The 12,057-nt window shown below is 39.8% G+C and overlaps 1 protein-coding gene across 1 annotated transcript; it reads left to right on the forward strand.

The window, feature by feature from the left end:
• The first annotated feature begins 24 nt into the window (after positions 1-24).
• ndufa9a (NADH:ubiquinone oxidoreductase subunit A9a) lies at positions 25-6,544 on the forward strand. The gene is made up of 11 exons (XM_084932771.1): positions 25-134; positions 1,363-1,536; positions 1,677-1,774; positions 1,892-1,983; positions 2,091-2,232; positions 2,395-2,497; positions 2,688-2,758; positions 3,115-3,191; positions 5,011-5,106; positions 6,115-6,181; positions 6,305-6,544. Exons 1-11 carry the CDS (start codon positions 80-82, stop codon positions 6,473-6,475), a joined length of 1,146 nt encoding a protein of 381 aa, XP_084788897.1. The 5' UTR covers positions 25-79; the 3' UTR covers positions 6,476-6,544.
• The last annotated feature ends 5,513 nt before the right edge of the window (positions 6,545-12,057 follow it).

Consider the following 12,057-nt stretch of genomic DNA (forward strand, 5'->3'; position numbering starts at 1 on the left):
TATATTACGGTCGTATTTACGCCTTCTTCGTGCGGTAGCGCTCGTATTTTGGCCGACAGGGTTTGCCGTAGTTGGGAAGATGGCGACCGTAGTGCTGGTTAGCCGTCCTGCGAGTGTCCTTTCAAAGATTTCAAGTGAGTACCGTTACAATTGTAGCCAGAGCATGTGTAGATGTATGCCTTACCCATTCATATAGCCAATCCCTACATTTGTGCGATTCCATAACAAGATCACACGGAGACGAGACACTCGGCTCGGGTGACCTTGCTAACGGGCTCGGCCAATCACCCGCTAGCAAGAGCTCTAGGTAGCTAGTAGGAAACAAGAAAAGTAAAATTAAGTGTTTTACCATGAGCTACTGCTGAATCTGGGCGACTGCGTCCCATTGTGGATTAATATATCAAGGACGTGAAGTATGATGTTGGGTCGAGCTGGTTCCTCTGTGCAGCTGTAACGTATGTTTCGCAGACTGCTAGCATCTCCTGTTTCTCTTTTTGTTTTACTGCAAAATAAAACAACATTGTTGTTGCTTAACAGTCTGGATGCTGTCTTTAGAGTAACTGCCGAAGTAGGGATGGTATAATTATATAATTCTGGACAGAAACACTGAACTAGCTTTAGTCCCAAGTCTGCCCTGTAGTTCACATTAGCTGACATTTTTAGTTTCATTCATTTACAAACTGAGAACCAGTGTGAAATTAAGGACAATGTTGTCGCTTCTGTCATCTGCAGCCTCCCCGTATATAGGATTTCCCATTTCCACTCTCTGGTTTGACATTGGTTCAAAATGCAGCTGCTCGGCTCTTAACCGGTACAAAGAAAAGACAGCACGTCACTTCTGTTTTAGCTCCCCTGCTTTGGCTGCCTGTGACGTTTTTAATAAATATTTCAAAATGTTATTTACTTTTAAAGCCGTCTATGAGTTAGCTTCACAGTAATTTACAGGTCTTTTAATTTCATAATTTGCCTCCAATTCAATGAAGTCATTATTATAACAACATTATAATTATAACATATACATTTCTCTCAATGCCTAAAAACTAAAGGTGATCAGGATTTGCTATGGAAACGTTTAACAGTGCTTGTAAAGGACTTTGGGCTAAATTCTGTTGTTGTGAAATGTGTTGTTTAAATTAAACTAACTTAACTTTAGTAAAATGCATTACTCTAATATGTAATACCATGCACACTCTATTGTGGCTTTCGGTTGCCAGATGAATGAGGCTAAATTGTAAGCTTTACTACAGTTTTGAAGTGCCACTCATTCAGCTTTATGGTCTTTTCCAATTAAGTCTGTAACTGATTGCATCTCACCTTATGATTAAATCCAACTGCTACTTGCCTTTCTACACCCCCTAACAGGCAACTCCTACCCTGCTTTGTTGTCAGCTGCGTCTGTCACCACAGTCCAGCAGAGGAAGCTGCATCATGCTCTCATCCCTAAAGGGAAAGGAGGACGCTCCTCTTTTAGCGGAATAGCTGCCACGGTGTTTGGTGCCACAGGTTTCCTGGGACGATACGTCGTCAATAGGCTGGGTGAGTTGAGAAAAAGTGGGGAAAATGCTGACATTAATGTGCATTTGCTCATTAGCTAGTACGTATACATACCGCAATGCTGGATTTCAGAGTACACACTGTTTAGGGGAAGTTAAAATGTTTTCATGTGGTGTTTTCAGGTCGGATTGGGTCTCAGATTATAATCCCTCATCGCTGTGATCAGTATGACCTCATGCACTTCAGGCCCATGGGTGATCTTGGGCAAATCATCTTTTTGGTAAGCTGCTTATAGATGCAAATTTCTCTTGAAGAAACTCTTTAAAGTGCATATGGCCATGAATGCAGAACATCAGCGGATATGACAGTCACCTTGTCTTTGTTTATTGTGTTAAAGGAGTGGGATGCCAGGAACAAAGACTCCATTAAACAGGCTATGGAGCACTCAAATGTTGTCATCAATCTGGTGGGCAGAGAGTGGGAGACGAGGTATATTTGCCTGGAAAAAGGCTCTGGTGTTCACATGAAGCTGGTTTGTGCTAATAAGTTCCCTTTGAGGTTGGCTATTTAAGGTTTTTCCACCTCTTTCTGTGAAGGAACTTTCGCTTCGAGGATGTGTATGTTACCATCCCACAGCAGATTGCCAGGGCAGCCAGAGAAGCCGGCATCACAAAGTTCGTCCACATGTCGCACCTCAACGCTGACATCCGCAGCCCATCCAAATACCTGAGGAACAAGGTCAGGAACAGCTTCTCTACAGACTGGACCTCTTTTTGTCAAAGTCAAACTATGTTTTGAATGGGTTTGTTGAAATTTTAAGCGAATTTTGGTACATTTATATTACAGTTCATAATTAATGTTTATTAACAGATCTTTGTGTGTCACGTTCTTTAACTGTAGGCTGTGGGAGAGACTGCAGTAAGGGAAGAGTTTCCCGATGCCATCATCATGAAGCCCTCTGAGATGTTTGGGAGGGAGGACAGATTCTTCAACTATTACGCAAGTAAGAAGGCTGTACCTCTGTGTCGTGTAAATGTCAGCAAAAGCTCATTACAGTTTTATAATTGTGGTTTCTTTTGTCCTGCATGTTAGCTACAGTGTTTCCTTTCTTTAATTTCACACAGAGCTGTTGTTCCTCATCTTTGAAGATGAGTGATAATTGGTGTAACTGTGTGATGTAAATCCTTCCTCAGATATGCGCTGGTTTGGAAATGCCGTTCCTCTTATTGCCCTCGGGAAAAAGACGGTGAAGCAGCCTGTTCATGTAAGATTTAAAAGCTAAGCAGTGCTTGATTTTATTAACTGCTTTATCTATCAGTTTATTTCCCTTTTAAGATAACACACAAAAAAATTGAAATGTTGGAGTGTGGCTAATGGTTTCCATCACGTCTGCTGTTTTGTGAGAGCCACACTTGCCACTGCAGCTATGATTAAGTGGCTCCACTGGTTTGATTCATTGTTGCATACCTAATTTATCACTGGGCCATGTGGTTGCAAAACTGTTTTGTCATTTTTCATATAACAATTGAAGTTACACTGTGGATGACCACACCACTCTTTGACTAAATGCTTCAAAAACTGTAAACAAAATCAACTAAACGCACCGTCTTTCCCCTTCAGGTGGTGGATGTGGCTAAGGCCATCATCAGTGCTATCAGAGACCCTGATGCTAATGGAAAGACATATGCACTTGTTGGGTAAGTGGGCTAATTTGTTAGCAAAGTTAGCATGTTATAATGTATTTATGCCAAAAAGTTCAACAAATATTGAAATGTTTAAAAGTTCAAATTTATAGCTGCTGTTCTGGCAGTCGCAGTGATTTCTTCTGAGATGATCAATTCAGAACAGCGTTAAATAGGAGAAAGTATTTAGTTTTTACGGATTTATGAAAAACAAAGTTAAAGCCTGACTGATACCAACACCTGATCATATTTAATATCCAATATGTCAGCCAATATTTTTCTTCTTTCATACACACTAAACATAAATGGACTGCCCTAATATTTATGTGTAGTTTTTAATTAGGCCTTAATAAAATAATAATAATAAAGTAATAGTTTATAAATAATCCTGTTTTTAATTATCACAACAAGTTGTGGATTACCCATTTACACACTTCCTGATTGCTCGCATCAGATTGTTGTTGTTTGTAACTTCACGAAAACGTGCTGCCCTCCGGTTTGTAGAGTGCCCTCTGGTGGACAAATTGTACAACATCAACAATCATAATATAGCTGTAGGGTGTTTCTTCAAAACCCTACACCCACACCTACCCTGTTTCTTCAATGTCTTCTTTAGTTTTTAATGTTATTTTTAATGTACTGTGAAATTGCCAGAAACAATACGTCAGCAGAAGAACACACGAGGGTTTAAAAGTTCCTAAATGTTGGACTAAAAAATAAAACAGATTTATAATGGAGATGTATAATTTAATGTGATACGTTTTAGGTGGTGTTAAATTCAGTTAAAATAAAACATTAATTCAATAAAAGGATTAGATGTTACAATCCCTGGTAATGCATTGCTTCAAATGGTGAAGGTTATGAGGGATGGCTGCTATGAGGAAGGTGTTTCTGCCCTTTATTACAAGCTATTCTGCCATTTTTCCTTTTTTATCTTCCTTGGTTACGTTTAGGGATTAGAGATCTGATCTAGATTATAATATTAAGATTTTGGGTAGTCGACCTTGGATTCATCGGGTGTTTTGGCCATTATCACTAGACACCCTCATCCAAGGAGGCCTTGCCAGGATTGCTCAGGCCCCGGAGTGTGTCACTGGTTTATGTTAAATTGTTATTTCTCTTCAATTTCTTCTGTTTAGTTTTCTACAATTTATTTTCTTCTATCAATTCACTGCGACTGAGAAGTAATACTTACCTCTTTCTATTTATGGAGCGCCGTTAGGTTACACTACCATCAGGTTAACTGCACAGCCCCTGAGACAGGAGGGTTCTGGTTTATCACAGTAAAACTTCTAGTGTTAGGTTTTCTACCCTTTTGACAGCCTCTGCTGAGGCAGGCCCACCACGGGTTGATTAATCTTGAACGTGTGTCTCGCAGTTAGCCGACTGTCTTAGCTGCCCAAGTGATGTCAGCCCTCTTCAGCCATAGCCAGTGATTGGTCCTCTCAGCAGTGTTAGCTAATTCTCTTATAGCCTGCCGTTGCGCCTGTCCGCTGACTCCAATCTAAGCAGTTTTTCTGTTGTATTGGCAACAAAGCCGCTGCACCCCACTTCCACCAGACACACCTTGATCTTCCGGTCTCTGCCCTCCGCCTCAGCTGCCAAGTTGGCATGGTGTAATTGATTCATAACTTATTTAGAAACAGTACTTGTAAAAACATACTGAAGAAAGATGATTAATTTTGTGCTTAACTTGTCAAATTGAATCAAGTCATTTGTACAATAAGTCTGTTGCAACATGTTTGTCAATGGCTCGAGTCCTGCCTTTGTTACCATGGGTGTGCATGATACACATTTTTCTCTCTTTCTATCTCTCCTGTTTTCTTTTGTCTAGACCCAATCGTTACCTCCTTCATGACCTGGTGGAGTACATTTACGCCGTGGCACACAGACCTTTTGTGCCCTACCCTCTGCCTCGCCCACTTTTTCAGTAAGCATCTCATATTATGTTCAGGGTTCAATATTCTCTTAAAGGAAGTCGTCTTATTTGGGTAAATACGTCAAGGATTCAGTCACGAAAACAGTGGATCCTGAAAAGTATTCATTATTATTCATTATTTAGTAATAACCCAGACTATTTCGAGCACACAGCAAGATCAGAGTTAGCTTAAAACTGTTTTAAAAAAATATGCAACAAGTGTGATTTATTACTGACCCGCACGCATGCAGAGCTCCTGCTGAGAGCCGCATCTGCATCCAAAGTAGTTTGACTTTTTCTTCTTCTTCTTTTTTTTTTAACAAACACAACAGCAGTCACCTCTGGGGGATTGTACTGTGAGGTAAAGGCTATCCATGTCAGGGAGAAAACACAACAATTAGACAAACCCATGGTGTTTGACAACAGTGGCAAAAGCAAACTTTCTAGCAGAGCCAGGCTGAGGGAGGGGCAGCCATCTGCTGCAACCAGTTTGGGGTGAGGTGAAAGAGAAAAGGAAGGACAGAAGACACACGATGGAGGACAGAGTTTAATAATTACTAATGAATAAATACAATATATATGGTTTGGTATTTAAACATATAGATTGTGAAGGAGAAATGCTCAGTGGATGGTTAAGGCTCACCTGATCCCGACTGTGAGCGTTATCAAAAAGAAATTCTTTTTATTAAACTTTTAAAAACTAACCACAAGTAAGATAAGAGTCTGAGAACATATTTGGATATTATCATCTTTAACATATGACAGGACCTGATGATTGTGAATATAACGATTGTGGAAATGAAGGAAAGCTGTACCACATAAATGCTTCGTGCGCATGTTGAATCCATATGGCCAAAAATTGTTCCAAGATTTCTCACAATATTACTGGAGGTCAAAGTAATGCCATCCAGATTAATTTAGGACAATAAAAATACAGAACAACCACTTCATGCTATGTTGAAGTATAGTTATCAAAAGTTGTTTGCTAATGTTATAAATGATGGTTTGCTCATTTTCCAGCCTGGCTGCCCAGTTGTTTGCAATGAATCCTTTTGAGCCCTGGACAACCCCAGACAAAGTGAATAGGGTAAGACTGCCAAGTATCTGATATAGCCTGAAGGCTGGTGTGAATTCCCCCCTCAGCCTTGTACCAAGGTGCTTTTTCAAGATAATCGATAAGAAAATCCTTTAATGTGCTCTCATTTTCTAGTTTCACACAACAGACATGAAGTACCCGGGACTCCCGGGTCTGGAGGATCTCGGCATCACTGCTTCCAGTGTAGAGCAAAAGGCTATTGAGATTTTGCGTCGCCACCGTCGCTTCCGTTACCTGGAAGCAGAACTGGATGAGACGAAGCCGGCCAAGACCGTCAACTATTAAGGCAACCGATGTGAAATCTTGCTTTGTCTTTAACTCTATTCTGTACATAAATAAAGAATTATCCCCTAATGTGTCTCAAGTTTAGTTTTCTTGGTAAATATTTTCATTAAACACAGCATTCCCTGTCTGACATGACAATGCTTTTCAAGCGTATTCACGCATTTTTTATTTTCATAGACGTTGCGTTACCGTGCTCATGTTTTGGTTGTTGTATTTAATAATAGAAAGTATGACTGTGATGAAGGTGGAGTGTTTTAGTGACAGAACTAGCCCCTTAGAAGATTTGTTATCAATCCAGACAGCAGGGGGACTAAAAGAAGTGCTACTGCAGTAAATCCCAGTGTAAAAAAAATACATTTTAGCAGTACTCACAAACAGCCAGTGCAACAAAAACGGTGTTAGTGTTTCAAGAAGCATAAGCTACAACTCTAATAGGGAAGTTAAGGCAACACAAGAATAAAAGATGAACTACTAACATACAGAAATGGATAAAACCGTTCTCACAGCACAAAAGTCATTTCATCTGCTCTCTGCAGTTTTTATCCCTTGCTGTACACTCCAAAAACTCAAAATCTTACCAAGTATATTTGTCTAATTTCTAGTTGAAATATCTCATCACACCTCGATCAGCTACAGTGAGATATAGGAACTTGTTTTTAGACAGTGCATCTTGGATCTGGAGAATTTTCACTTGTTCCATTGGCAGATTTTTCACTTATTTCAAGCAAAAATATCTTGTATTAACTGAAAGTTCTGCAGATCCAGGTCCTAGAAATGAGACAAATATACTTGGTAAGATTTTGAGTTCTTGCAGTGTAAAAGGCAGATCGGGTGTTGTCATCACCCTGCATGTTTGTAAATGCGATAACTCGAGAACAAAGTTTCAAATTCATGCCGTGGGTGAAAATCTGAATGCGATAATTTCAGAAAAAGGTGACACAGGATTTTCATGTTGATGCTATAGGTCGGGGGTTGGGAACTTCAGGCCTCGAGGGCCGGTGTCCTGCAGGTTTTAGATCTCACCGTGGGTCATCACACCTGAATCAAATGATTAGGGTTAGGGTCAGTTTATTACCAGGCCTCTGGAGAACTTCAGGACATGTTGAGGAGGTCATTTAGCCGTTTAAATCAGCTGTGTTGATTGCCAGCATTTTTAAATCTTTACCTTAAATTGTTTTTATACACAATACTGTTATTTTTACTTCACTGCTAAAGATATTTGTGGTGATGCACTTCTCCTTTTAATGTCACAGATCTCTCAAGTTCCAACATGTCACAGCATTACATCAGTGTTTTCAATCAAAGTACTTCATATACACATTTTTTTTATCATATTATCCCTGCGTTCAGCACTTTGGCCGACACTTGATGTCTTTTAAATGTGCTATATAAATAAAGATGACTTGACATAATTACTCATCGGCCACTTTATTAGTTACACCTTGCAAATACAAGGTTAGACCCACTTTTGCCTCCAGGGCTGCCTCAATTCTTCATGGCATATATTCGGTTAGGTGCTCAAAGCATTCACAGGAGATTTTGCTCCATACTGACATCATAGCATCACACAGTTGCTGCAGATTTGTCAGCTGCTCATCCAAATTTCCCCTTCAACCACATCCCAAACGTGCTGTACTGGACTGTGAATGCTGCTGGAGTACAGCATTTTTCCATCGCTCTATTGTCCAGTTTTGGTGAGTGCATGTGAAACAGTTGACAGGTGTGGCACCTGGCGTGGTCTTCTGATGCTGTAGACATCTGTGTTCCATCTTCAGGTGCTCTTCTGCATGCCTTGTATTCTGGGTTTCCTGTCAGTTTAAAATACTCTGTCTATTCTCCTGACGTCTGACATCAACAAGATAACTACCTTGATAACTAATAGACACCTTACATATATCCAGACCTGTTGCATTGACTACACATTCATCAGAAACAGATGAATGAGTGATGCACACAAAATCAAATTACTGTGTTTTATTTCTGTTCCTGGCAATGATTATTTCAGTGCTGACACTGTCGTGAGGGAGTCGAGTGGCCATCACAAATAGTTAAATGACAATAAAGGTTTTGACCAGCAGGGGGAGTTTTTCAGTCTATTCAAACAACCTTTTAGTCACTCTAAGCAAACTTTTGTTTGTGGTTGTTTATGTAAAAGCCACAGAATTGATACCTAGAATGTCTTTGTCCTGCTTTTGTGTAAAAACATATTATGACAGTTAACAGACTAATGTTTGCTTGGTTTGTTCTGTGAAGAGGTTTAAGCTTTATAAGCCTGGGTTGATGCTCCTGAGGGAGAGTTCAAATTGCACTGTAGGATTAAAGTGCTGGCTAGTAGACTAAGAGCCACGGGCTTGGCTGTAAGTTTTCTTTTGTATAGTTCTCTTCTTTTGTCATTCATACCACCAACCTGAGCTGCCTTGTTATCTGCGCCTGTAAATAAACAGAGTGAAGAGAAGTCCAGCTTCCAAGTGTTCTTTCTCCACTGAGGCCCTCTTACAATAACTATGTGACTTGAATTTAAATGTTTATTTTCACACGCATTTTATTACTTTGCTATGTTGAAATTTTGGTTGTATTTAATCATAGAAAGTATGGCCATTATTAAGGTGGCGTGTTCATGATGAGGTAGTACTAACCCCTCAGAAGATTCATAATCCGGACAGTAAAAAAATGTATGGTGGGTCTAAATGTCAGTAGACGAAGTAATAAAGTATAAAGCTAATGGGGAAGTTAAGGTGATACAGAAGACCACAAAAAGCATAATCTTATCTGTAATATTTAATGCTTCAAGGCTGTCATTTATCCTAAATGTACTAATATTTTAATATCAATTACAACCACAGTGAACTAATGTAAAACAAAGGAGGCTGAGTAAGTTTTACAAGCACGTGAAATTTACTGAGTGCACTTTGGAACCTTTATTGTTAGCCTGATAACGATTGTTGGCATCACCTCTGCACCTTTATGTCAGTAAAAGGCTATTTAATAGCTGTAGGAGGTTTTTTTTCTTTGAGAAATGTTTAAACTTTAAGATAAGATGTGCTTTTATATACAGCTTGAGTTTTAAAGCCTGTTCAAAAGGTTGCAGTGTGTGTGTGTTGTGGTGGGGAATCCAAAGGGGAAAGATGCATGCTAGATTTGATCTGTATGACAGGTTTTTGAAGAGCACTTGATAAGTCGAAACAATTCTGTTAGCCGGTTTCTTCTTCTTTTGCCCCAACAATGAATAACAGTTCTCATCTCATCTCATTTTACAACATGTGGACAAAGAAGAAGAGAAGATCGTTATGCCAAAGTTATACCCAAACTCCGTCCTGTTTACCAAGTGGGGCGATGGCCTGACAGAACAAGAGCAGCTGGAAGCCGAAGGTCTGTTTCAGATATATGGATACCGTGGCTTCCTGAGTAAACAGCTGCCACTTGGAAGGAAGCATCCAGATACAATAACAGAGATAACAGGTACATTTTATTAATGAGATCCGTGATGTTTACAGGGTTTTTTATTTTGTTGCTGTAACTGTCAGTGTTGTCGTCCTTTGTCTTAGAAGTGCAAAGGTTTTCCTCACAGTACATACCAGCTCACACTGGTTAGATGTCTGGCACAGAAATATCCCAAAGACCTGCCGAGCATCAGTGTGATAAATGAAGTTCTGTCATTAGTATTTCTTTGCAACTAAAACTCTGTGCAAACAGTCTTGGTATCAAAATAAAGCTAACGCTTCAACAGAGGTGTAAATATTACAGCAGATGTTACTGTGTCAAAGTAACTGAGTCTGGAACATAGAAAAATACGAAGATTTTTTTCATCGCCTATTTTTTTTTTGTATTTTTATAGCATGTAACCCCTTTGAAAATATGGTGCAGTACACAATAAACTTCAGAAAGCCAGAAATCAACAAATGAACATTATCTGTGCAAAAATTGATGCTGCTGAAGTGAAACAGAGCAAAGTTACAGAGGTTTTAGTGAAGACATAGCCAGGTGTTTTGCAATTTGTCACAAATTTCTCACATTTTAGCAGAAATGATTTTAATAATGCTTTCTAAGGGATATTTTTGGAAGAATTACCCACGCACATGCATAATGGGCCTTGTGTGAATGTAGAAAATCTGGCATTTTAAATTAAGATGATCGTGCTGATGAGGTATTGGGCCCTTTTTATTGTTGCAGAGGACCGAATGTTGATGTCGATAAATAAAGAAAACTGGCTGAGATGGCGGCCATGGAACGTGAGCACGTGGCGGCCCAGTGTTATGGTACCTGGGTCTGGTGACACAGTGGTTTTGATTTTGTTTGTCTGTATTCTGTGACTTAGTGTTTCTATTATTTAGTTTCTGTATTTCTAGCTCCCTAAGCTCCCTTTAGTATCTCCTGATTTCCAATCTTAGGTTTTGTTTATATGCCTTCCTTGTCTCAGTGTTGTTCTGCATCTCTCGAGCAGGTAAAAGACAATAATGTTTCAAAGACCATCAATTCAGGTTTTGTTAATTGAGGTTCTCTCATCCCCGAGTCTGTTTGCTTGAACTGTTTTTCCTCAGACTGCTCGTCACGGTGGAAAAAATTTAAAACCTGTCTTAGCTAAGCCTCGTCTAGTAAATTCCTCATCTAGTAAATTCAGAGACCGCTAAGACTGTCCTTTCACAACCTGTTAATTGTGGTGGAAAAGGTTTGAAAACAATGTCTGCCTATTTAGTTTATTTCTATTTTCAGTTTAGTTATTTTCATGTTCAGTAACAAAGCTGTTGTGAGTGCATTTTTCGCCTTCTGGAGTCCGAACTTTGGATCCACCATTCCTGCCTGTCATACACAGTACTTGACACCCAGAGCGATCGACCGGACAAGCTGCAGGACCAGGCAGAGTGGCAGACGTAGGCGCTGAAGTGGCTCGTCAGGTCGCCACATCGCCTCCCTGCTCTCTGCTGGCGGTGGCAATGGACCAGATGAGGGAGGACAATGACCCTCGGATTTTTCTGGAGGCACGCCTTCTGACAAATGTGGTCCTGGAGCAGTTCATGGAGGGGCTGCCCTGATGAAATAAAATCATATAATATTTTTTAGAAACTCAATCACTCAATCACATACCACATGAGTATATGATTCAATAAAAAGCAAATAAGTTTGACACTCCAGTTACAGAACGACCTTCTTAAGAGCCGCTGTGTGGAACAAGGACCTGCTCCAGGAAATATCCCCATCCTGCATGGATGCCACTTTCAACAACCACAGGTAATGTAGACAACCAAACTACCAGGATAATAAATATGACTAAAAAATAATCTGAAATTATTACTTTTCCTTTTAACAGCACTGCTACTACAACACAGATGGTGAAATAATCATTGGGGGGATTACATCTCACAATTATAACAGTGATCACTGCCTGGTTGATCCAGGCTCTGGAAGTTCTCCCACCCTGCAGGAGTGTCCACTGGCAAAAACGAATGAACTACACATGCACTGGGACTTCAAACAAGATCTTGGCCTAGACATATTGTTTTTAGAAACACTTGCTTTCTTGGCCTTAAGACAACAATTCTGATGGCTAAAGATCCAAACAGGACACAAAAAAAAAAAAAAGAAAC

This window comes from Perissodus microlepis, chromosome 7 (assembly GCF_051167445.1).
Source record: "Perissodus microlepis isolate ML-2025 ecotype Zambia chromosome 7, ASM5116744v1, whole genome shotgun sequence".
In the NCBI taxonomy this organism is placed as follows: Eukaryota; Metazoa; Chordata; class Actinopteri; order Cichliformes; family Cichlidae; genus Perissodus; species Perissodus microlepis.

Excerpts from the sequence above, each read along its gene's own strand:
- ndufa9a (XM_084932771.1), top strand. The coding sequence starts at position 80 with ATGGCGACCGTAGTGCTGGTTAGCCGTCCTGCGAGTGTCCTTTCAAAG. Across the intron at positions 135-1,362 it reads TGTCCTTTCAAAGATTTCAA|GCAACTCCTACCCTGCTTTG; the intron begins GTGAGTACCGTT and ends ACCCCCTAACAG. Across the intron at positions 2,498-2,687 it reads ATTCTTCAACTATTACGCAA|ATATGCGCTGGTTTGGAAAT; the intron begins GTAAGAAGGCTG and ends ATCCTTCCTCAG.